Genomic DNA, 27545 nt, shown 5'->3' with positions numbered 1-27545 from the left:
CGAGGTCCCTTTACTGCTGGTCTCCTCCTTCGTTACTTCTCGTTGTTTTTTGAGCTGACGCACCTCCTCCCGCAGAGAGTCCAACTCTGTCCTCAGGGCTCCCACTAGAGTCACCAGGTCCTTAACTACAACTTCCATATTGCTATGATAATATTACAACACTCAGGAGCTCCGGTTAACACAACCTCTCACTGTGACTTCACCTGACCGACTAATGACTTCACCTGACCGACTAAGAGTTACAAGATACGAGCTAGATGGTGTTGTGATTGCGAAGTCGGATTGCGAAAGGGATCTGGGAGTTATGATTAGTAAGAATTTAAAACAAAAGGATCAATGCATAAATGTTCGTAATAAGGCAAATCGGACACTTGGATTTATTAATCGCAGCGTTAGTAACAAGACACCTGGTGTGGTTCTCAAGCTATATCTTGCTCTAGTTAGGCCCCATTTAGATTATGCAGTTCAGTTTTGGTCGCCATATTATAGAATGGATATAAATTCACTTGAACGTGTCCAGCGTAGGATGACTAAGTTAATTCCCCAAATTAGAAATCTTTCATATGAAGAAAGATTAACAAAGCTTAAGTTGCATTCACTGGAAAGGCGAAGAGTTAGGGGTGACATGATAGAGGTTTACAAGTGGATGAATGGACATAACCGGGGGGATATTAATAGGGTATTAAAAGTATCAACACAGGACAGAACACGAAACAATGGATATAAATTGGATAAGTTTAGATTTAGGAAAGACTTGGGTAAATACTGGTTCAGTAACAGGGTTGTTGATTTGTGGAACCAATTGCCGCGTAACATTGTGGAGGTGGGGTCCCTCGATTGTTTCAAGCACGGGTTGGACAAGTATATGAGTGGGATTGGGTGGTTATAGAATGGGAGCTGCCTCGTGTGGGCCAGTGGGCCTTCTGCAGTTACCTTTGTTCTTATGTTCTTATGTATGTATGTATATATATATATATATATATATATATATATATATATATATATATATATATATATATATATATATATAAGAAGAAAGATGGTGGAGTCAGACCCATTGCCGTGGGTAACACACTTCGGCGCCTTGTTGCTAGGGCAGCTGTCAGAAAAATTAGCATAGACGCTGCGACGATGCTTCGACCCCATCAACTAGGTTTTGGTGCCCCCCATGGCTGTGAAGCAGCAGCTCATGCAGCACGAGCCTATATAAAGCACCTCCCAGAAAATAAGGCATTAATTAAATTAGACTTTAAAAATGCCTTCAACCAGGTAAAAAGGGATGTGGTACTGGAAGCAGTTCGAACAAGCTTTCCTTCTCTACTCCCCTTCGTCTCAGCAGGGTACAGTAGGGAATCGACGCTGCTGTTTGGGGAACATGAAGTTGTTTCTGCAGAAGGTGTCCAGCAGGGAGACCCACTTGCCCCTTTTCTTTTTTGCATGGCTGTTAAAGAGGTCACAAGCAGGTTGACCAGCGAACTCAACATCTGGTTCCTGGACGATGGCACCCTGGCAGGGACACAGGAGTCCCTGCTAGAAGATCTACAGCTGGTGAAATCTAAGGGAGAGGAGTTAGGACTCACCCTAAACCCATTAAAGTGTGAAATCATCTCATCTAGCCAACCAACCATAGATGCAGTGCGAACCATATTGCCAGGAGCCGAAGTGATCGCTCCCACCGACAGTGTGCTGCTAGGGGCACCTCTGGGCTCGAGCGCCATTGAGGTAGTCCTCGAAGAAAAGCTGAACGACCTGAGGAGGATGGAGGGAAGAATAGGGGCTTTGGACGCCCACGATGCTCTGTACCTTCTCACAAGGTGCCTGGCTTTGCCCAGACTGACCTATTTCCTAAGGTGTGCTCCCTCCTTCGACAGCCCAAAATTAACAGAATATGACACACTCCTAAGGTCAATAACCGTGAAAGTGTTAAACCTCTCCCTGCAAGATGACCAATGGGACCAAGCAACGCTCCCAGTTAGACTCGGGGGGATAGGTATTCGCAAGGCGACCCAGTTAGCATTGCCGGCATTCTTATCCTCGACCAGTGCAACAGGTGAATTAGTTAAGGAAATACTACCGGAACACCTAAGAGACTTCATTGGGATTCATGATCCCAAATTCGCGGAAGGAGCCGGTCAGTGGGACACTCTTGTCAACTCTCATCCTCGACCGACTTTTCCAAATGACTGCAAACAGTCCAAATGGGATAGCCCCATAGTGGAGAACATCGCCACATCATTGCTGGAGGCAGCTTCCAGGAAGGACAAAGCGCGTCTTCTAGCTGTGCAAGCTCCCCATGCCGGGGACTTCCTGTTGGCAGTCCCTAATTCCGCCTTGGGGACCCGCCTGGACCATCGGACCCTAAGTATTGGTGTTGCTCTGCGCCTTGCCGCCCCTATCTCCACCGAGCACCGGTGTATTTGCGGCCATGCACGGGCAGACCAATACGGCAGCCATGGTCTCATCTGTCGTAAGACACAGGGAAAGATTGCCAGACATGAAGCAGTCAATGACATCATCAAGAGAAGTTTGGCTTCAGCTGGGTGCCCAGCACAAAGGGAACCTCAGTTGTGCAGGCCTGACAACAGCCAAAAACGCCCAGATGGAGTCACCCTGCAGCCGTGGAGAGAAGGTAAACAGGTCGTGTGGGACTACACGTGTGCATCCACATTGGCTGATACCTATCTACCTTACAGCGCAGCTGAGGGAGGCAGGGCGGCCACCTTCAGGGAGACCCAGAAAACTAACAAGTACAGGGACCTAGAACGTTGTTACAGGTTCGTGCCAATAGGCTCTGAGACTCTGGGCGCCTGGGGTAAATGTGCACTTAAGTTCCTGAAGGAGCTGGGCGAGGAACTCATTGGGAAGACTAGAGACCCAAGAGCGGCCAGTTTTATGTTCCAGCGCCTCAGTGTCGCTGTTCAGAGGGGAAATGCGTGTTGTATCTTGGGTACGCACCCGACCCCCGAGGAACTGGACGAGGTCTTCGAACACTGATTGGTATATTGTTATATAAGTGTGTGTTTTCTGTAAACTGTAACATTGCAATAAAATCAAATAAAAAAAAAAAAAAAATAATAGGGGTGGTAGGAGAGGAAAAGATTAAAGTATTCAGTGAGAATCCACAAGGTCTTCTCTGAACACTATTTATTTTCTTCTTCGAGGATGTGGGTCCCTTTAATTAAACCAGTGGTGGTACCCCTATATATATATATATATATATATATATATATATATATATATATATATATATATATATATATATATATATATATATATATATATATATATATATATATATATGAATATGTGTATGTGTGAGTATATGTATGTATATATGTGTATTTATGAACAACTCGATAAATAATATGCATGTATGAACAACTCAATAAATAATATGTATGTATGAACAACTCGATAAATAATAATAATAAAATAAAGAGCCTTAAACAGAACAACATGTGTACTCACCTAGTTGTGTTTGCGGGGGTTGAGCTCTGACTCTTTGGTCCCGCCTCTCAACCATCAATCAACAGGCGTACAGATTTCTGAGCCTATTGGGCTCTATCATATCTACACTTGAAACTGTGTATGGAGTCAGCCTCCACCACATCACCACCTAATGCATTCCATTTGTCAACCACTATGACACTAAAAAAGTTTTTTCTAATATCTCTGACTCATTTGGGCGCTCAGTTTCCACCTGTACTCACCTAGTGCGTGTGCCCCTTGTGTTAAATAGCCTGTCTTTATCTACCCTATCAATTCCCATGAGAATCTTGAATGTGGTGATCATGTCCCCCCCTAACTCTTCTGTCTTCCAGCGAAGTGAGGTTTAATTCCCATAGTCTCTCCTCGCAGCTCATACCTCTCAGCTCGGGTACTAGTCTGGTGGCAAACCTTTGAACCTTTTCCAGTTTAGTCTTATCCTTGACTAGATATGGACTCCATGCTGGGGCTGCATACTCCAGGATTGGCCTGACATATGTGGTATACAAAGTTCTGAATGATTCTTTACACAAGTTTCTGAATGCCGTTCGTATGTTGGCCAGCCTGGCATATGCCCCTGATGTTATCCTCTTGATATGGGCTGCAGGAGACAGGTCTGGCGTGATATCAACTCCCAAGTCTTTTTCTTTCTCTGACTCCTGAAGAATTTCCTCTCCCAGATGATACCTTGTATTTGGCTTCCTGCTCCCCACACCTATCTTCATTACATTACATTTGGTTGGGTTAAACTCTAACAACCATTTGTTTGACCATTCTTTCAGTTTGTCTAGGTCTTCTTGAAGCCTCAAACAGTCCTCTTCTGTCTTAATCCTTCTCATAATTTTGGCATCGTCCGCAAACATTGAGAGAAATGAATCTATACCCTCCGGGAGATCATTTACATATATCAGAAACAAGATAGGACAGAGCCCTGTGGGACTCCACTGGTGACTTCACGCCAATCGGAGGTCTCACCCCTTACCGTAACTCTCTGCTTTCTATTGCTTAGGGACTCCCTTATCCACTGGAGCACCTTACCAGCTACACCTGCCTGTCTCTCCAGCTTATGTACCAGCCTCTTATGCGGTACTGTGTCAAAGGCTTTCCGACAATCCAAGAAAATGCAGTCCGCCCAGCCCTCTCTTTCTTGCTTAATCTGTGTCACCTGGTCATAGAATTCTATTAAGCCAGTCAGGCAAGATTTACCCTCCCTGAACCCATGTTGGCGATTTGCCACGAAGTCCCTTCTCTCCAGATGTGCTACCAGGTTTTTTCTCACGATCTTCTCCATCACCTTGCATGGTATACAAGTCAAGGAGTAGTTCAAAGGCCTGTAGTTCAGTACCTCTTGCCTGTCGCCCTTTTTGTATATTGGGACCACATTTGCCGTCTTTCATATTTCTGGTAGGTCTCCTGTCTCCAGTGACCTACTATACACTATGGAGAGTGGCAAGCAAAGTGCCTCTGCACACTCTTTCAGTACCCATGGCGAGATCCCGTCTGGACCAACAGCCTTTCTAACATCCAGATCCAGCAGGTGTCTCTTGACCACCTCCTCTCATAATTTCGAACTCTTCCAAGGCCGCCTGGTTTACTTCCCTTTCTCCTAGCACAATGACCTCACCTTGTTCTGTTGTGAAGACCTCTTGGAACCTCTTGTTGAGTTCATCATACACCTCTGTCATTCTCTGTATACCTGTCCTTGCCTGTTCTAAGTTTCACTACCTGTTCTTTCACTGTTTTCCTTCTGATGTGACTGTGGAGTAGCTTTGGTTCGGTCTTGGCTTTGTTTGCTATATCATTTTCATAAATTTTCTCTGCTTCTCTTCTCACCCTGACATACTCATTCCTGGTTCTCTGGTATCTCTCTCTGCTTTCTGGTGTTCTGTTATTCTGGAAGTTCCTCCACGCCCTTTTGTTCAGTTTCTTTGCTTCCATACATGCCCTATTATACCATGGATTCTTCTTTTGCTTCTCGGATTTTTCCTTCTGGGCCAGGATGTATCTGCTTACTGTCTTCTGACACTTTTGGGTGACACAGTCCATCATATCTTGTACAGAATTAGCTCTGAGGTCTGTATCCCAAGGTATTTCCCATAGGAAGCTTCTCATCTTCGCATAATTTCCTTTTCGGTATGCCAGCCTTTTGTTTCCTAGTTGTTTTTCAGGGGGGATAATTCCTAGCTCTACCAGGTACTCAAAGTTCAATACACTTTGATCACTCATTCCCAAGGGTGCTTCCATCTTGACTTCCCTTATATCCCACTCATTTAGGGTAAATATCAGATCAAGCATTGCTGGTTCATCCTTTCCTCTCATTCTTGTTGGATCCTTGATGTGCTGGCTTAGAAAGTTTCTTGTTGCCACGTCCAGCAGCTTAGCTCTCCATGTTTCTGGTCCTCCATGCGGGTCTCTATTCTCCCAATCTATCTTCCCATGGTTGAAGTCTCCCATGATTAGTAGTCCAGATCCATTCTTGCTAGCAACAGAAGCTGCTCTCTATTATGTTAATGGTGGCCATATTGTTTCTATCATATTCCTGTCTGGGTCTTCTTGTCATTTGGTGGTGGATTATATATGACTACGACTATAATTTTTTGCCCTCCAGTTGTTAGTGTTCCGATTATGTAGTCACTGAAACCTTCACATCCCTGAACAACCAACTCCTCAAAACTATTGGAAGCATTGGAGTGTGTATATATGAATGCTACACAGTATTCATCTATAGACATCCATATGTGGTGGAACATATGTGAAGAACCTCTCACACTTACAGCTCCCTGACAAGAGGGAGCCAGCTTAGCTTAGCTGCCAACACCCATACATCGTGTCAGCAAGGCGGACAGCCCGCCGGCTTTCATACCTCTCACTGTATTTCCCACTTCTATACTTCCCTTCACCTATGCCTCTCCTTCCTCTTTACTCCCGCCCCCCCCCAAAAAAAATGATGTATTTTTAGTGTAAAAAAAAAAATACAGCTCAGAGAAAAGACGGCCCAAGACATGAAGGACTACATCACGCAGAGGTGTAAGGAGGCAGCAGACAAGTTTGTCCCGGTCCAAAAGGAAAACAACGAAATGCAGATGATAAACCCATGGTTTAACCAGAGATGTAGGCTAGCTAAGCAACAAAATAAAGGGGCATGGAGAAACTATTGAAATAACAGGACACTCGAGAGCAGAGAAAGATACCAGAGTGCCAGGAATGAATATGTCAGGCTAAGAAGAGAGCAGAAGAGAAAGGACATCGCAAGCAAGGCGAATCACTCGGCCTAAAATTCTGCATAGCCACATCAGGAGAAAAACAACAGTTAAGGAACAGGTAATGAAATTGAGGATAAGGGCAGACAGATTCACTACAAACGACAAGGAAGTGTGCGAGGAACTGAAATTCCAGGAGGTCTTTAAATTAGAGCAAGGGGAAGTTCTAGAGATAAGAGAGGGAATAGTTAACCAGGAACCCTAGAAGAGTTTGAGATTACCAGTGAGGGATGTAAGGAAGCTCTTGCTACAGTTGGATGTGACAAAGGCTATAGGCCCAGATGAAATCTCCCCCACGGATATTTAATGAAGGAGCAGAAGCACTGTGTCTGCCACTCTCCATAGTGTATAACAAATCACTGGTAACAGGGGATTTGCCAAAAATTTGGAAGACGGCTAATGTAGTCCCGATATATAAGAGGGCGGATTGGCAGGAGGCACTGAACTGCAGGCCAGTGTCCCTAACATGCATTCAACGCAAGCTGATGGAGAAGATTGTGCGAAAAAAGCTAGTGGAACATCTGGAGCGAAAGAACTTTGTAACGCAGCACCAACATGGGTTCAAGGATGGCAAGTCCTGCCTCGCAGGATTAATTGAATTCTACGACCAGACAACAAAAATCAGGAAAGAAAGAGAAGGGTGGGCAGACTGCATATTTTTGGATTGTCAAAAAGCCTTTGACACAGTACCACACAAGAGGTTAATAAAAAAGCTGGAGCTGCAGGCAGGAGTGAAAGGAAAGGTACTCCATTGGATAAAGGAGTACCTAAGCAACAGAAGGCAGCGAGTCACTGTATGGGGTGAGGCCTCAGATTGGCGAGACGTCACCAGTGGAGTCCAGGAGGGTTCAGTTCTTGGACCTATATTGTTTTTGATAAATGTAAATGATCTCCCAGAGGGTATAGAATCGTTTCTCTCATTGTCATGAAACTAGACGGTGGAAACAGGAGGCCAGACACAGGATATCGAATGAGAAATGAATTACTTCATGAAACGGACAGGGAGAAAGATTTAGGCGTTGATATCACACCAAACCTGTCTCCTGAAGCCCACATAAAAATAATTACATCTGCAGCGTACACGAGGCTGGCTAACATCAGAAGAGCCTTCAGGAACCTGTGTAAGGAATCATTCAGAACCTTGTACACCACATATGTAAAACCAATTCTGGAGTATGCAGCCCCAGCTTGGAGTCCGTACCTTATCAAGCACAAGACGAAGCTGGAAAAAGTTCAGAGGTATGCCACTAGGCTAGTCCCAGAACTAAGAGGCATGAGCTACGAGGAAAGGCTGCATGAGATGCCCCTCACGACACTGGAAGACATGATTACTACCTACATAATTCTGAGAGGAATTGACAGGGTAGATAAGGATAAACTTTTTAACACGGGTGGTACACGAACAAGGGGACACAGGTCGAGACTGAGTACCCAAATGAGCCACAGGGACGTTAGAAATAAGTTTTTCACTGTCAGAGTAGTTAACAAGTGGAATGCATTAGGCAGTGATGTGGTGGAGGCTGACTCCATACACAGTTTCAAATGTAGATTTGATACAGCCCAGTAGCCTCAGGAATCTGTATACCAGTTGATTGACGGTTGAGAGGCGGGACTGAAGAGCCAGAGCTCAACACCCGCAAGCGCAACTAGGTGAGTACACACACACACACACACACACACACACACACACACACACACACACACACACACACACACACACACACACACACACACACTTTTTAAATTTAAATATGATAAAAAACAAGAGTCATTTAATTAAACTACTAATGATTTGAGAGATGAAGTTAAAAAGCTTATACACACAGCATCCCCAGCCCTCCCTCACCATCCCCAGCCCTCCCTTACCATACACTTTCCGAAAAGTAATAATTTTTTTTAAATAATGAAAACACTGTGTGTGTGTGTGTGTGTGTGTGTGTGTGTGTGTGTGCATTATATATATATATATATATATATATATATATATATATATATATATATATATATATATATATATATATATATAATTAAATATGACCGAAAAAGTAAGATTAATAATTCTAACACGAATTTTCTCGATCTTTCTTACGTTTCTTTTCACTGTTGATGGTAATTCAAAAATCAATTCTCCAAAATTTAGTTTTATTTCTTGTCTGACGCGACACTTGAGCGCGTTTCGTAAAACTTATTACATTTTCAAAGACTTTAGTTTACACACACACTCAACTTTAACTGAATAGAGCTTAAACATCTTTCGGGTTTTTATACCTACATTTGGGTGAAGTGACATGTTACAATAGTTTTGGATGAGGTGAAAATAAACTTTTAACACAAGACAGGACACGAAACAATGAAATACAAACAGGTATTAAAGGTAGGTAACTGCAGAAGGCCTATTTTTATTGGCCCATATTTCTTGATGCTTCTATATTGGAGCGGAGTCTTGAAGTGGGTAGAATATAGTTGTGCATTAATTGGCTGTTGATTGCTGGTGTTGACTTCTTGATATGTAGTGCCTCGCAGACGTCAAGCCGCCTGCTATCGATGATTTCTGTGTTGTTTGCTAAGATTTCTCTGGTGATGGTTTGGTTGTGGGAAGAGACTATATGTTCCTTAATGGAGCCCTGTTGCTTACGCATCGTTAAACGCCTGGAAAGAGATGTTGTTGTTGTCTTGCCTATATACTGAGTTTTTTGAGGCTTACAGTCCCCAAGAGGGCATTTGAAGGCATAGACGACGTTGGTCTCTTTTAAAGCGTTCTGCTTTGTGTCTGGAGAGTTTCTCATGAGTAGGCTGGCCGTTTTTTTTGTTTTATAGTAAATTGTCAGTTGTATCTTCTGATATTTGTCTGTAGGGATAACGTTTCTACTAACAATATCTTTCAGAACCCTTTCCTCCGTTTTATGTGCTGTGGAAAAGAAGTTCCTGTAAAATAGTATAATAGGGGGTATAGGTGTTAGTTGTCTCTTCAGAGGTTGTATGGCGTTTCACTTTCCTTCTTATGATGTCTTCCACGAAACCATTGGAGAAGCCGTTGTTGACTAGGACCTGCCTTACCCTACAGAGTTCTTCATCGACTTACTTCCATTCTGAGCTGTGGCTGAGAGCACAGTCGACATAAGCGTTAACAACACTCCTCTTGTACCTGTCTGGGCAGTCACTGTTGGCATTCAGGCACATTCCTATGTTTGTTTCCTTAGTGTAGACTGCAGTGTGGAAAACTCCACTCCTTTCCATGACTGTTACATCTAGAAAGGGCAGCTTCCCGTCCTTCTCCATCTCGTAAGTGAAACGCAACACAGAATTCTGCTCAAATGCCTCCTTCAGCTCCTGCAGATATCTGACATCAGGTACCTGTGTAAAAATGTCGTCAACATACCTGCAGTATATGGCCGGTTTCAAGTTCATGTCGACTAAGACTTTTTGCTCGATGGTACCCATGTAGAAGTTTGCAAACAGGACACCTAGGGGAGAACCCATGGCGACCCCATCTACTTGCTTATACATGTGTCCATCCGGGCTCAAGAAGGGTGCCTCTTTAGTACAAGCTTGGAGTAGTTTCCTTAAAATGTTACATTTTAAGGAAACTACTTAGTTTACGCAGCAGCAGGAAAGACTGCTACCAAAATATACTAATATATATATATATATACACAGTGGTACCTCGCATAATGAATTTAATCCGTTCCATGTTCGTCATGTGAAACAGACATCATACAAAACGAGTGTCCCCCATGTAACCAGTGTGATGCACTGTGTTTATTGTGAAATTTCCCCAGTGTGCATGACATCAAATGTTCCCCAAAATATAATTTTTCTTTGTAAAATGATAAATTATCGTCCCTGAATATGTCTATGTAAAAATAATTACCAAATTCCACTTTGGCTGTGAAGGCGTGGACAAGGTGCGCTGTGACGTCATCAGGGCCTGGTCGCCCGTGTGTGAAGCTTCCAGACACGGTCGCGCAGGCCATTCAAGCGTGTTGCCACAAATATATTTTCAAATATTTTTTCTATGCATTTCCAATGCGGTTTTATTTTTATCGTATATGATGCATATTTGTGACCTTTACAATATGTATACAGTAGAATGTTCATAATTTTCCATGAAACTGTGATACATGTGTCAGTAATGTGTCCACAATAGATGTTTATTGTCACAATATTACGTGGTAAAAATTCACTAAAATTACAATATGTACAGTTTCACATACTATTTACACAGTAACACACTGTATTACATACTCAGTACTTTGGAGGTGCGTAATAGTCAACGAAGTAGTCCATGGTACACAGCGCGACTTTGCTCTCCTTGCACTAGCTACAGATAGATTTTCGTTTCCTGTTTCATCGTTGTGTGCTTGCAAATAACGCACTCGCGTGTACCCTTGGCTTTAGTACTTGTAGGTGGTATGTAGCCAAGCTTGTAAAGCATAAAGTAGTATTGAAACGATTGTAGGAAAAGCTCAATTTGTAAGGTAGTCTTGAAAAGATCGCTTTGTAAGGTCCCACACAGGAAGAGATTCAGCTAGCCTCAAAGAGTGTCCATCAGTCAGGAAGAGATTCAGGTATTCTTGAAAATATCAATGAACACCACCACCATGGAAGCCGCTAACACTGTTCATCTATGCTACTTGTATCAGATGCATCATCACTGAACGCAGAAAACGATTCATCTATGTATCATCTATATACATTAGAGATGGCAAGGGTGGGGCTCAGAGCTACACCTGGATACGCTCGCTGTATCATCCTCATAGGTGCTGTATCACTGGCATCCGACCGTTGTGTTAAGCCCTTATTGCGCCTAGCTTCACCAATTTTATGACCCTTATGTTCTTCAAACAATAGGGTCTGAATTGCACCGACTGAGCACAGTCTTTCAACACCGTGTGGGACAGGTGTTTGAGAGCCAGAGGCACGTGTGCCACAAATGGTTGCTCACGCACTACTAACCCAGCCAGCAGCCCTTGTCTTTCATATTCGTTATAGCAAAAGGTTCGTTCAGTGTTTGTTGGATAGGCTGCTCCATTATGACAATCTTTCTTTGTTTCAAATGTGTTCCATTTGTTTTGTATTTGTCACTTACGTCTCAATAATGGAGCAGCCTACCCGACAAACACTGAGCGAACCTTTATGACATTTGTCCACTTTCCAAATTGTTTCAACAGTTCTTTTATTTTTCGTTTTTTTTTTTTTTTAAGAAACATGGAGCAGCCGACCTGTAGACCACCGAACGAATCTTTTTGACATTTGTACTGGTTTTCAAAATTCTTCATTTTTTTATTATTTACGTTTTTTGTATGTAAGAAACATGGAGCAGCCTACCTGCCGACCACCGGACGAACCTTTTGCTATAAGACAAATGAAAAATAAATATTGAACACATTTGAAGAAAGGAAAATGTCATAATGGTTTATTCAGTGTATGTTAGGTAGGCTTCTCCATTATTGAGACGTAAATGACAAATACAAAACAAATGGAACACATTTGAAACAAAGATTGTTATAATGGAGCAGCCTACCTGCCGAACACCGAACGAACCTTTTTGACATTTGTTGTATATCAGACATTTCATTTCTTTTTTCCTACAAAAACGTCAATGCTTTGCAACATCTCAGCAGTCACCCTTTTATATCCCAGCATCATTAGCATCTTTAAACAAGAACAACATAATTTATGTGCATTGTCGGAGGCGTCCGAGAATGTGCAAGAAGCAGCGCGACCCCACCATGTAGTGTTGACGTTACTCAAACCAGCGTTCGTCATACGGGACGATTTGACGCCAATCGGGCAGTTCGTTACCCAAAATATTCGTCTTTTGGGGCAATCGTTATGCGAGGTACCACTGTATATATATATATATATATATATATATATATATATATATATATATATATATATATATATATATATATATATATATATATATATATATATATATATATTAGTTTATTAGTTTATGATACATAGATTGGTGTCTATTTCGGTATATGTCTGTCTGTCTCTCTCTCTCTCTCTCTCTCTCTCTCTCTCTCTCTCTCTCTCTCTCTCTCTCTCTCTCTCTCTCTTTCACTAACCCAGAGAGGTCACCATAAACCAATCTACAACAAATTGCACAAATTCCCCCCCAAAACTTTTCCCTACCCAAAAGTTCCAACAAACTTTGCTTGGGAACAAAATTCGGGAAGGAATAAATCGACATAAATACGCTATCTCCTACGCTTTCGTGTGTGTGTGTGTGTGTGTGTGTGTGTAATTACCTAAGTGTAATTACCTAAGTGTAGTTACAGGATGAGAGCTACGCTCGTGGTGTCCCGTCTTCCCAGCACTCTTTGTCATATAACGCTTTGAAACTACTGAAACTTGAAACTTCACCTTCGCACTCTATTTGTGAAGGTGAATTTTCTTATATTTCTTCGGCATCTGTGTTTAGCTAGTTTAAATCTATGACCTCTTGTTCCTGAAGTGCCAGGTCTCAGGAAATCTTCCCTGTCAATTTTATCAATTCCTGTTACTATTTTGTATGTAGTGATCATATCAAATCCTTTTTCTTCTGTCTTCTAGTTTTGGCATGTTTAATGCTTCTAACCTCTCCTCGTAGCTCTTACCCTTCAGTTCTGGGAGCCACTTAGTAGCATGTCTTTGCACCTTTCCAGTTTGTTGATGTGCTTCTTAAGATATGGGCACCACACAACAGCTGCATATTCTAGCTTTGGCCTAACAAAAGTCATTAACAATTTCTTTAGTATATCGCCATCCATGTAATTAAATGCAATTCTGAAGTTAGAAAGCGTGGCATATGCTCCTCGCACAATATTCTTTATGTGGTCCTCAGGTGATAGTTTTCTATCTAGAACCACCCCTACATCTCTTTCTTTATCAGAATTCTTTAAAGATTTCTCACATAATATATAGGTTGTGTGGGGTCTATGTTCTCCTATTCCACATTCCATAACATGACATTTATTAACATTAAATTCCATTTGCCAAGTGGTGCTCCATATACTTATTTTATCCAGGTCTTCTTGAAGGGCATGACAATCATCTAAATTTCTTATCCTTCCTATTATCTTAGCATCATCAGCAAACATGTTCATATAATTCTGTATACCAACTGGTAGATCATTTATGTACACAATAAACATCACTGATGCAAGAACTGAACCCTGTGGTACTCCACTTGTGACATTTCTCCATTCCAATACATTGCCTCTGATTACTGCCCTCATTTTTCTATCAGTCAGAAAATTTTTCATCCATGATAGAAGCTTACCTGTCACCCCTCCAATATTTTCCAGTTTCCATAACAACCTCTTATGTGGAACTCTGTCGAAAGCCTTTTTTAGATCCAGATAGATGCAGTCAACCCAACCATCTCTTTCCTGTAATATCTCTGTGGCTCGATCATAGAAACTGAGTAAATTCGATACACAGGATCTTCCAGATCGAAAACCATACTGTCTGTCTGATATTATATCATTTCTCTCCAGGTGTTCTACCCATTTAGTTTTGATTAGTTTTTCCAATACTTTCACTATTACACTTGTCAATGATACAGGTCTATAATTGAGGGGGTCTTCCCTGCTGCCACTTTTGTAGATTGGAACTATATTAGCCTGTTTCCACACGTCTGCTACGATTCCTGTACACAGGGATGCCTGAAAGATCAGGTGAAGTGGAGTGCTGAGCTCAGATGCACATTCTCTCAGAACCCATGGTGAAACGCCATCTGGGCCAGCTGCTTTGTTCTTACCGAGCTCCTTTAGCATATTTTCCACTTCATCTCTAGACACCTCTATCCGCTCTATGTTGTTCTCTGGAATTCTTATTGTGTCTGGTTCTCTGAAGATTTCATTTTGTACAAACACACTTTGGAACTTTTCATTTAATGTTTCACACATTTCATTTTCATTTTCCGTGAATCTGTTTCCCATTTTCAACCTCTGGATATTATCCTTTACCTGCAATTTGTTGTTTATGAATTTGTAGAATAGGCCCGGTTCTGTTTTACATTTATCCGCTATCCCTTTTTCAAAATTTCTTTCTGCCTCTCTCCTTACTGCTATATAGTTGTTTCTCGCATCTTTGTATCGCTGGTATGTTTGGGGGTTTGGCTTCTTCCTATACTGATTCCATTTTTGTGTCTTTTGGTCTCTTGCCCTCTCGCAATTTCTGTCGAGCCAATCCTGTTTTCTGGCCCTGCATCTCTGTTTTGGTATAAATTTTTTTGTGCCTTTATCATATATTTCACAAAACTTGACATACATCTCATTCACTTCCTTGCCTAGCATCAAGTCTGTCCAATTATACTCACTAAAAAAATTTCTAAGGTCACCATAATGTCCTCTCCTGAAGTCTGGTTTTTCAACTGCTTCAACCTCCTTATTTTCTTCCAGCTTATAACGCATTGCATACTTTATTCCCAAAAAGACATGGTCACTTTTACCCAAGGGAGGAAGGTACTGAATGTCAAATATCTCTTCCTCTTTCCTGGTAAATATCAAATCTAGCATGGAGGGAATGTCCCCTTCCCTCATCCTCGTAGCTTGTTTAACATGTTGATACAAGAATGTTTCCAGGATGAGGTCTACAAATTTACAGGTCCAAAAATCTTTGGTTTAGTTTGTGTTTGTGTGTGTGTGTGTGTGTGTGTAATTACCTAAGTGTAGTTACAGGATGAGAGCTACGCTCGTGGTGTCCCGTCTTCCCAGCACTCTGTCATATAACGCTTTGAAACTACTGACGGTCTTGGCCTCCACCACCTTCTCACTTAACTTGTTCCAACCGTCTACCACTCTATTTGCGAAGGTGAATTTTCTTATATTTCTTCGGCATCTGTGTTTAGCTAGTTTAAATCTATGACCTCTTGTTCTTGAAGTTCCAGGTCTCAGGAAGTCTTCCCTGTCGATTTTATCAATTCCTGTTACTATTTTGTACGTATTGATCATATCACCTCTTTTTCTTCTGTCTTCTAGTTTTGGCATATTTAATGCTTCTAACCTCTCCTCGTAGCTCTTGCCCTTCAGTTCTGGGAGCCACTTCGTAGCATGTCTTTGCACCTTTTCCAGTTTGTTGATGTGCTTCTTAAGATATGGGCACCACACAACAACTGCATATTCTAGCTTTGGCCTAACAAAAGTCATTAACAATTTCTTTAGTATATCGCCATCCATGTACTTAAATGCAATTCTGAAGTTAGAAAGCATCGCATAGGCTCCTTGCACAATATTCTTTATGTGGTCCTCAGGTGATAGTTTTCTATCTAGAACCACCCCTAAGATCTCTTTCTTTATCAGAATTCTTTAAAGATTTCTCACATAATATATAGGTTGTATGGGGTCTATGTTCTCCTATTCCACATTCCATAACATGACATTTATTAACATTAAATTCTATTTGCCAGGTGGTGCTCCATATACTTATTTTGTCCAGGTCTTCTTGAAGGGCATGACAATCATCTAAATTTCTTATCCTTCCTATTATCTTAGCATCATCAGCAAACATGTTCATATAATTCTGTATACCAACTGGTAGATCATTTATGTACACAATAAACATCACTGGTGCAAGAACTGAACCCTGTGGTACTCCACTTGTGACATTTCTCCATTCCGATACATTGCCTCTGATTACTGCCCTCATTTTTCTATCAGTCAGAAAATTTTTCATCCATGATAGAAGCTTACCTGTCACCCCTCCAATATTTTCCAGTTTCCAGAACAACCTCTTATGTGGAACTCTGTCGAAAGCCTTTTTTAGGTCCAGATAGATGCAGTCAACCCAACCATCTCTTTCCTGTAATATCTCTGTGGCTCGATCATAGAAACTGAGTAAATTCGATACACAGGATCTTCCAGATCGAAAACCATACTGTCTGTCTGATATTATATCATTTCTCTCCAGGTGTTCTACCCATTTAGTTTTGATTAGCTTTTCCAATACTTTCACTATTACACTTGTCAATGATACAGGTCTATAATTGAGGGGGTCTTCCCTGCTGCCACTTTTGAAGATTGGAACTACTGTATGTTAGCCTGTTTCCACACGTCTGCTACGATTCCTGTACACAGGGATGCCTGAAAGATCAGGTGAAGTGGAATGCTGAGCTCAGATGTACATTCTCTCAGAACCCATGGTGAAACGCCATCTGGGCCAGCTGCTTTGTTCTTCCCGAGCTCCTTTAGCATATTTTCCACTTCATCTCTAGACTCCTCATTCCGCTCTATGTTGTTCTCTGGAATTCTTATTGTGTCTGGTTCTCTGAAGATTTCATTTTGTACAAACACACTTTGGAACTTTTCATTTAATGTTTCACACATTTCCTTTTCATTTTCCGTGAATCTGTTTCCCATTTTCAACCTCTGGATATTATCCTTTACCTGCAATTTGTTGTTTATGAATTTGTAGAATAGGCCCGGTGTGTGTGTGTGTGTGTGTGTGTGTGTGTGTGTGTGTGTGTGTGTGTGTGTGTGTGTGTGTGTGTGTGTGTGTGTGTACACTCGCCTATTTGTGCTTGCGAGGGTTGAGCTTTGGCTCTTTGGTCCCGCCTCTCAACTGTCAATCAACTGGTGTACAGGTTCCTGAGCCTACTGGGCTCTATCATATCTACATTTAAAACTGTGTATGGAGTCAGCCTCCACCACATCACTGCCTAATGCATTCCATCCGTTAACTACTCTGACACTGAAAAAGTTCCTTCTAATGTCTCTGTAGCTCATGTGGGTACTCAGTTTCCACCTGTGTCCCCTTGTTCGCGTCCCACCAGTGTTGAATAGTTCATCCTTGTTTACCCGGTCGATTCCTCTGAGGATTTTGTAGGTTGTGATCATGTCTCCCCTTACTCTTCTGTCTTCCAGTGTCGTAAGGTGCATTTCCCGCAGCCTTTCCTCGTAACTCATGCCTCTTAGTTCTGGGACTAGTCTAGTGGCATACCTTTGGACTTTTTCCAGCTTCATCTTGTGCTTGACAAGGTACGGGCTCCATGCTGGGGCCGCATACTCCAGGATTGGTCTTACATATGTGGTGTACAAGATTCTGAACGATTCCTTACACAGGTTCCTGAACGCTGTTCTGATGTTAGCCAGCCTCGCATATGCCGCAGACGTTATTCTTTTTATATGGGCTTCAGGAGACAGGTTTGGTGTGATATCAACTCCTAAATCTTTCTCTCTGTTCGTTTCATTAGGTACTTCACCTCCTATTCTGTATCCTATGTCTGGCCTCCTATTTCCACTACCTAGTTTCATTACTTTGCATTTACTCGGGTTGAACTTCAACAGCCATTTGTTGGACCATTCACTCAGTCTGTCTAGGTCATCTTGTAGCCTCCTACTATCGTCCTCAGTTTCAATCCTCCTCATAATGTTTGCATCATCGGCAAACATTGAGAGAAACTATTCTATACCCTCTGGGAGATCATTTATATATATCAGAAACAGTATAGGTCCAAGGACTGACCCCTGCGGGACTCCCCTCGTAACGTCTCGCCAATCTGAGACCTCACCCTTCACACTGACTCGTTGTCTCCTGTTGCTTAGGTACTCCTGTATCCAACGGAGTACCTTCCCTTTCACTCCAGCCTGCGTCTCCAGCTTTTTCACTAGCCTCTTGTGTGGCACTGTAGCAAAGGCTTTCTGACAATCTAAAAATATGCAGTCTGCCCACCCTTCTCTTTCTTGCCTTATTTTTGTTGCTTGGTCGTAGATTTCAAGTAACCCTGTGAGGCAGGACCTGCCATCCCTGAATCCATGTTGATGCTGTGTTACAAAGTTCTTTCGCTCCAGGTGCTCCACTAGCTTTCTTCGCTAGTGTGCGTGTGTGTGCGCACTCAAGTTATGCTTGTGGAGGTTGAGCTTCGGCTCTTTGGTCCTGCCTCACAACTGTCAATCAACCTGTGTACAGATTTCTGAGCTAATTAGGCTCTTTCATGTCTACATTTGAAACTGTGAATGAAGTCTGCCTCCACCACATCACTGTCTAATGCATTCCATTTGTTAACTACACTGACACGGAAACAGATCTTTCTAATGTCTCTTCTTCCTGTGTCCCCCTTGTTCACGTTCCACCCGTGCTAAATAGTTTGTCTTTGTCCACCCTGTTAATTCCTGAGAATTTTGTAGGTGGTGATTATATCTCCCCTTACTCTTCTGTTTTCCAGGAACGTGAGGTTTAGCTCCTGTAGCCTTTCCTCGTAGCTCATACCTCTCAGTTTCGTTATGTGTGTGTACTCGCCTAGTTGTGCTTGCGGGAATTGAGCTTTGGCTCTTTTGTCCCGCCTCTCAACTATCAATCAATCGGTGTACAGATTCCGGAGCCTACTGGACTCCATCATATCTACATTTGAAACTGTGTATGGAGTCAGCCTCCACCACATCATTTCCTAGTGCATTCCATTTACTAACTACTCTGACACTGAAAAAGTTCTTTCTAATGTCTCTGACTCATTTGGGTACTCAGTTTCCACCTGTGTCCCCTTGTGCGTGTACCACCTGTGTTAAATAATAATAATAATAATAATAATAATAATAATAATAATAATTTTTATTTAGGTAAGGTACATACATAAAGAGATTTACAAAGTTTGTTGGCTTTATAGATAGAGCTAGTACATACAATGCCTAAAGCCACTATTACGCAAAGCGTTTCGGGCAGGAAAAACATTAATGACTACAGCTTAAAACTAATGGGTAAAAAGAAAAGATGTGATGAGTACATATAAAAAATAGAGGTAAAAGAGGGGGGGAACATTGTTGAAAAAGCAGCACAAATACAATTACAAATTATTACAGAAAATTACATTCAAACAGCGTTGATTTGAAAAACAAAAAAACAAAAAACATACATGGGTTGACAACAGGGGGGTAAGGTGGGTTACATGGAATTTATTAGGTATAGCTTCGTTTTTAACTTAAACTGGTTGAGAGAGGTACAGTCTTTAACATGGTTGGGAAGGTCATTCCACATTCTGGGCCCCTTGTTTTGTAGAGCATTTCTGGTTTGAAGGAGGTGAAGGAGGAATGAAATAAAAATGTCTGAGTGTTGGTGTAGCCTGTTTTTTTTTTAAATTGTATATTCACATGCACTTGTTATTACTATTGAAACCCCTGTTGAAGTCTCCCTATGCTCAATAAACAATCCTTGAAGAAAGATTGACAAAGCTTAAATTTCATTCTTAAGAAAGGCGAAGAAATAGGGGCGACATGATAGAGGGGTGGTAGTGAATGGACATGACAAAGGGGGATATTAATAGCCTATTAATACTATAAACACGAGACAGAACACGAAACAATGGGCATAAATTGGATAAGTTGAGATTCAAAATAGACTAGGGATGATGCTGTTGTACATTGTTACAGGGTCAATGGGGGTAACGAAAAAACATAAGAGCCATATCACTGCAGTTGAATCTCACTGGGGTAACTAAAAACGGGTGTGCCATATCGCTGCAGTCGGAAAAAGCAAAACTGCAGCGACATGGCACATTTTCCACTACTTGGGTAAACAGAGCCTACAGTTAAAGATTGGCGCCCTGTAAACCCCCGGCCAGGATACGAACCCAGGCCAAAACGCTCGCGAAGCGCTGGGTGAATGCTTTAGCAATGCGCTACGGTGACTGCCACGGGGGTTGGTTATCTAAACCATACAATACTCACCTTAAGGGGAAAGTCCTAAAATACACACCCTGTGGGGAAAGGCCAATAATATTCACCCTGAGAGGGAAGGCCAATAATACTCTGTGGGAGAAGGTCTATAATACTGCCCGAGGAAGAGGGGCCTATATTACTCACCTTGAAGGGGAATGCATTTATGAATCCCCCTAAAGGGTGAGGCCAATAATATTCAACCTGATGGGAAAAGTCTATATTACTCACCATCAGGGGAAGGTCTTTAATAATCATACTGATGGGAGGCCTATAATACTCACCCTGAGGAAGAGGACCAATTATACTCATATCTGCAAACATTCATCATTCAATCGAGTACTTCGAATGATTGTCGAATGGACAATCATTCATATTTGCAAACATTCAAGATTTAAAGCCAAAGTCAAGAAATAAAGTTCATAAATGGCCTCCTATTTATGCCTCCTATGGCCTCGGAAACTCATACAAAAGATTACATGGATGGTGAAATCTGGATTCCAAATTATAATTTATATAGATGTGATAGAAAAACTAGGTCAAATGGATATTTGAGTAGGTCTGTATATTAAAGAGGACCTGGTATGCACAGAACTACTAAACTCAACTAATGAGGTGGTAGAGGTACTTGGTACTTGCGCTAAAGCGGCTTTCCTTTGCTGATAAAGACGACGAGCGAGTAACAGATTTGCTGCTCTAATCTTGTGACTCTTCCTCTTACATGTCATTGTGCAGTAGACGCAACAAATGCAATATTCAGGAGCGAGAATAGAGAGCGCGTCGACAGAGGAACCTCACTCACCAGGACACAACATGTGACTGCTGGCGTTGTACCTCACTCACCCCCACTAGGAGGAGACAGCTGCCAATGAGTGCATATTTTATATTCATACAGAGTTATTTCCGACGTTATTACGAAAAATTTGGCATTTAGAACGTACGACGCAATACCTTCTGTGCGCCACAGCCGCGGGGCACCGGATTCTGACCAATTACGCATGGAAATGTACCATAAATACATAAATTTATATCGTAAAATTATTCGGATTGCACCACAGTGTTGCCAGAACTACGTAGTATTTTTCACAAATTTTCAAAATTTTACGATTTTTCCCGAATTTTTTCGTACTTAAACCCCCTTAAGGTAGAGAAACTAATTATTATTCTAATATATAAACAGCCAGATACAACGGTTGAGGAATTCACAGAGCAGATGCACAAAATAGAGAACATACTTGATAACCTAGCAAACCCAGCTCCAGATATCTTCCTTGGAGATTTCAATTTACCGAGTCTACGATGGAGAATGGCAAACACCAAATATCATAGCAGGGAATGACCCGGGAAATAACCAACCACAGGTCAGAGAACTTTTGAGATTCTGTGACATTCTCGCTCAATCAACAGATTACAGAACCAACTAGGAACGAAAACACACTAGACTTGTTATTCACAAACAATGATGAACTAATCAGAGACATTACAATCTCAGATACTTCATACTCAGACCATAAGCTCATTGAAGTGCGAACTAGCATAAATAACGGTAGTAGGTCTAAGAGACCCAACAAGCGAGAAGGAATATGCAATCAATTCAATTTCAACAATAAGAGGATCGACTGGGAAAAATTAAATGTAGACCTTGCAACCATTCAATGGGAGACGGTCTTAAGGGACAAAACTCCCACACAGGGAATAGCTCAACTGACAGCTGAAGCTTACTAGGTCTGCTTGAAGCACGTGCCTGTGAGGAGGGGCAGAAAGAGGACCACTCTAGAAAGAGAACACAGACGACTGTACAGGAGAAGGAAAAAATAACGGAAATGCTTCGGCAGACACAACTATCACAAGCAAAGAAAATAAGCCTAAGCAGGGAGATCGAAGAAATAGAACAAACGTTGAAGCGTTCATATGAGTGAGGAAATGGAATTGGAACAGAAAGCTATACAAGAGATAAAGAAAAATCCGAAATATTTTTTCACATACGTAAGATCAAAATAAAAAACCTTGACCAGTATTGGACCGTTAATTACAAATGAAGGTACGTACACAGAGGACAACAAAGAGATTAGTGAAATTCTAAGAAGCCAGTATGAGGCTATGTTTAGCACACCAATAAACAACATGAAAGTTGATGACCCAGACAGCTTCTTTATGAATGACATTCAAGCTGCAGATAATATAATGGATATTACCACAAACTCAGAAGACTTTGAAAGAGAAATTGACAATATGCCTATGCACTCAGCTCCTGGGCCTGACTCATGGAATTCAACATTCATAAAGAAATGTAAAGTACCAGTAGCGAGAGCACTCAGCGTAATATGGAGAAAGAGCCTGGATACAGGGGAGATACCAGCAGCACTTAAATCTGCAGATATAGCTCTGTTGTACAAGGGAGGGAGTAAAGCCTTGGCAAAAAATTATAGGCCAGTTGCACTAACATCACACATAATAAAAGTGTTTGAAAGAGTGGATTAGGAATCAAATTTCTAGTTTTATGGAAAACAATGAATTGCACAACCCAGGACAACATGGATTTAGAGCGGGAAGATCCTGTCTGTCACAGTTACTCAACCACTATGACAAAATCACAGAAGCCCTAGAAGAAAAGCAAAATGCAGATGTTGTATACACAGACTTTGCAAAGGCGTTCGACAAATGTGACCATGGGGTGATAGCTCACAAAATGAGGTCAATGGGAATAACTGGAAAAGTAGGATGCTGGATACTTAATTTCCTGTCGAACAGAACACAAAGAGTAACAGTCAATCAAATAAAATCGAGTCCAAGCGATGTTAAAAGCTCTGTATCTCAAGCTCTGTCCTTGCACCGCTACTGTTCCTTATTCTCATATCAGATATAGACAAAAATACACGTCACAGTTTCGTGTCGTCCTTTGCAGAAAACACAAAAATCAGCATGAAAATTACCTCTGCTAAAGACATTGAAAAACTACAAGCAGATGTCAACAAAGTTTTCGATTGGTCAGCAGAAAATAACATGATGTTTAACAGTGATAAATTTCAGGTACTCAGGTATGGCAAAAATGAGGATCTGGGTACTAATACATAATACAGGGTACAAAACACAATCGAATCTTCCCATAGTAGAAAAACAGCATGTCAAGGATTTGCGAATAATGATGTCCGACGATCTAACGTTTAGGGAGCATAACCAAGCAAATATTGCGTCAGCCAGAAAAATGATAGGATGGATTACGAGAACTTTCAAATCCAGGGATCCCATCACAATGGTTGTACTCTTCAAGTCACTTGTGTTGTCCTGTCTCAAGTACTGCTCAGTACTCACTTCCCCCTTCAGAGCAGGAGAGATTGCTGAAATAGAGGGAATACAGAGAACATATACGGCACGCATAGACATGATAAAACACCTAAATTATTGGGATCGTCTCAAAGCTCTCCAAATGTACTCTCTAGAAAGGAGACGAGAGAGATACCAAATAATATACACATGGAAAATGCTGGAGGGCCAGGTCCCAAATCTACAGTAAAATAACAACATACTGGAATGAAAATTTATGGAAGAAAATGCAAGATTGAACCAGTGAAGATCAGAGGTGCCATAGGCACAATCAGAGAGCACTGTATAAACATCAGAGGTCCGCGGTTGTTCAACGTCCTCCCAGCGACTATAAGAAATATTGCCGGAACAACCGTGGACATCTTCAAGAGAACTGGACTGTTTTCTAAGAGAAGTTCCGAATCAGCCAGGCTGTGGTGGGTATGTGGCCCTGCGGGCCGCTCCAAGCAACAGCCTGGTGGACCAAACTCTCACAAGTCGAGCCTGGCCTCGGGCCGGGCTTGGGGAGTAAAAGAACTCCCAGAACCCCATCAAGCAGGTATACTCACCCTGAGGAAGAGGACCAATCATACTCAGTCTGAGGATAATACTTACCCTAAGGAGAAGGCGTTTAATACTCACCCTGAGAGGAAAGCCCTTGCCCATAGCGATGGAGAAAGTATCGGAGACCAGGCTCTCGCCGTAAGTGGCCAGGGTACAGCCAGGGTCGTTGGCTCTCAGGTAGTCCAGCACGGCCGAGTCTCCCACCATCAGGTCCAAGACACCCGTGCTGCCAGCATAACATACCACACATGAGCACGTTTCACTATACGTTATCATACATGAGCGTGTTGTGAGCATACAACACAACACTTGGGCATATTGCCACCATCGGCACCACATAATGAGTGTGTTGTGTGCATACGGCATCATTCATTGTTCTGTACTCCATTTTCCGAAATATCTTCTGATATGGGTGTCGATTTCTCTATTCGTGTACCAGATTTTATTAATACTTGACGGCTTCTGTCCAGTTCCTTGTGGATGTTATGCCAATCAGAACAATGAACAAGGGCTCTGTGTATAAATGCGTTTATTACACTGGTCCTATAACTGTCTGGGCATTCGCTGTAACCATTCATACACATTCCAATATTAGTGGGTTTAGTATAAACTTCTGTGGTGAAAGTGTTGTCTTTGGTTCTCTCGAATGCCCAGATATAAGACTTCCGTAATAAAAGCATTTATACGAAGAAACCTTACTCATTGTTCTGACTGGCATATCCACAAGGAACTGGACAGATGCCTTCAATTATTAATAAACAACGGGTATAGGAATACAGAAATCAACGCCCATATCAGAAGATATTTAGAAAAATGATATAACAGAGCAAACAGCAAACAATATAATGTTGTTGAATATGACCGAAAGAGTAAGATTAATGATTCTAATACGAATCTTCTCAATATTTCTTGTTTTTCTTCGCTGTCGAGGGAAATTTAAAAATTAATTCTCCAAAGATCATTTTCACACTTTTTATTTTGGCCTGATGCCTAGGGATGCGTTTCGGAAGGTCACTCCTTACATTTCCAAAGACTAATTTACCATGCTGCTATTGTTTTAGATTTAGCGACTCAAAACGAAATGTCCAAATAGCATAAGCTACAGTGAGCCCGTAATTTACCATGCTGTGTTGTTTTTGTATAAGATTTAGCTACTCAGAACGAAATGTCCATGTAGCACGGGCTATAGTGAGCCCGTAATTGAGTTCGGTTATTCGCGATAACCTTGTTACTGTGATATGTGGGTCAAAATTTTAAATGGAGGTGATGTTTCTTTCTTTCCCCCCCCCCTGTTTGTTTTCGCTTCTGTTTTAGCACATTGGTTTTAGTTTTGTTTTAATAACATTATCTTGGTTGCAAATATAGATGCACGGTGCTCACTAGTGTGTCCCATTCTTCAACTGCTTTTCTAATTGTAGTCTCTGTCGAATTTGCATCTAATGCAGCTGCTGTCGTTAGATTAATGTTGAGTTTGATGCGAAGGGTTTCAGTTGCTTCACATTCCAGTAAGTAATGCAATAGTGGAGCCTCTGCATCTGTTCCACAGATATGACACTCTTTAACTATTGGGTTTATTACCTCCTAGCAGCACTTGTAACAAAGTCTGAGTCTGTGTATGGCTACTGCAATGTGTCTGGATATCTTTTTGCCAGGCTTGAAAGAGTAGTACGCAGTGGCTTGTTGTACCACATCGCAGTGCATCTTCCTTCCGCTACTTTGACTCTGTGGCGACTTTTGATAGTTGAATTTTCTTCTTGATTTGCTCCTTAATTCTGTGAAAAACTTGGAGGTATTTTAACCTGTACAACAGGTAGAACATTGGTAGTTTTTGCTAGTGAGTCTGCCTTTTCATTATCATCTATGCCAATGTGACTTGGTATCCAATTTAGGGTGATTGACAGCCCTAAATTGTGTGCTTCTTTTCCTATATGTAGGATTTCTGTGACGAGTTGAATATTATCTCTGACTATCAATCAAAAATAGCCTACACAGATAGCTTCACAGAAACCTTCAATATAGAACAAGTGCATGGACGGATAATCTGGTCAAGATTGTAGAGAAAGTGGACTGGAATTGGACCATTAAAAACAAAGGGGAAGATAGACCATATCAACACTTTCGGCAGCCTCCTCCATGGGAAGAATAAAGTCTAAAGATACTCATTGAAGGATTACCAGTTAAAAAATCAGCATGTGACTCGCAGAGGTTCAAAGCAGTCATAGAACAAATGAAAACCATCTCAAAACCTACAGCCACTCACCTCTTCACAGATGAATCAGTTGATCAAGAAAGAGGTTCTGCTGGGGCAGCAGTTTACACTACCAACCATGAAACTTACTGGAGCATGAATATTAGGTGCTCAACATTGCAAACGGAATTATATGCCCTGAAGGAGGCCATAAATTATACAATTGAGAATAATTTACATGATGTCATCATTCGTACCGACTCTAAATCTTCATTCAATGCATTGTTTTCCAGCTAGCACAGAGATAATTTACCATGTTGTTGTTGTTGTTGTTGTTGTTCCAGATTTAGCTACTCAGGACGAAGTAGCACGGGCTGTAATGAGCCCGTAATTGAGTTCGGTTATTCGCGATAATCTTGTTACTGTGATATTTGGGTCCAAGTTTAAAATGGAGGAGGGGATTCCTCCTTTTTCCCTGTTTATTTATCGCTTCTATTTTAGTGCACTGATTTTAGTCTTGTTTTATTAACATTATTTTGGTGGCGGATGTAGATGCAGAATGCTTACTAGTGAGTCCCATTCCTCAACGGCTTTTCTAATCATTGTATTCGCAGTGGAATGTGCATATAATGCAGCTGCTGTCGTTGAATTAATGTTGAGTTTGATGTGCAGGGCTTCAGTAGCTTCACATTCCAGTTAGTGCAATAGTGGCGCCTCTGCTTCTGTTTCACAGATGTGACACTCTTTAACTATTGGGTTCATTATCTCCCAGCAGCACTTGTAACCAAGTCAATTTACCATGCTTTTGAAAAGCTTATATTCTCTTTGGGTGAGGTGGTGCAGAACGTGAGTAAGGTGAACAAGTGGATGAACGGCATACCATAAGGGATACTAATAGGGTATTACATGCAACTTATGTTCTTGCGGATCTTGTCTGTGTTGACTCGGGGTCTTGAAGTGGGTAAAATGTAATTATATGTTAATTGGTTGTTGATTGCTGGTCTTGACTTTTTGATGTGTAGCGCCTCGCTGATGTTCAGTCTTCTGTTGTCGTTATACCTGTCGATTATTTCAGTGTTGCTTGTTCAGATGCCTCTGGTG

General features: G+C 41.6%; 1 protein-coding gene across 4 annotated transcripts in view; it reads right to left on the bottom strand.

Moving 5' to 3' along the window:
• LOC123754965 (uncharacterized) overlaps nt 1–27545 on the bottom strand; it is a 367030-nt gene that overhangs the window by 65583 nt on the left and 273902 nt on the right. For all 4 annotated transcript variants that reach the window (XM_069332916.1, XM_069332917.1, XM_045737318.2 and 1 more), the window contains exon 10: nt 24335–24482. In XM_069332916.1, the coding sequence (XP_069189017.1) occupies nt 24335–24482 (148 nt within the window). The remainder of the gene's footprint in view (nt 1–24334; nt 24483–27545) is intronic.

The sequence above is a fragment of the Procambarus clarkii genome, chromosome 28 (genome assembly GCF_040958095.1).
Source record: "Procambarus clarkii isolate CNS0578487 chromosome 28, FALCON_Pclarkii_2.0, whole genome shotgun sequence".
Taxonomy (NCBI): domain Eukaryota; kingdom Metazoa; phylum Arthropoda; class Malacostraca; order Decapoda; family Cambaridae; genus Procambarus; species Procambarus clarkii.
This window is presented reverse-complemented; position numbering and strand designations above follow the sequence as displayed.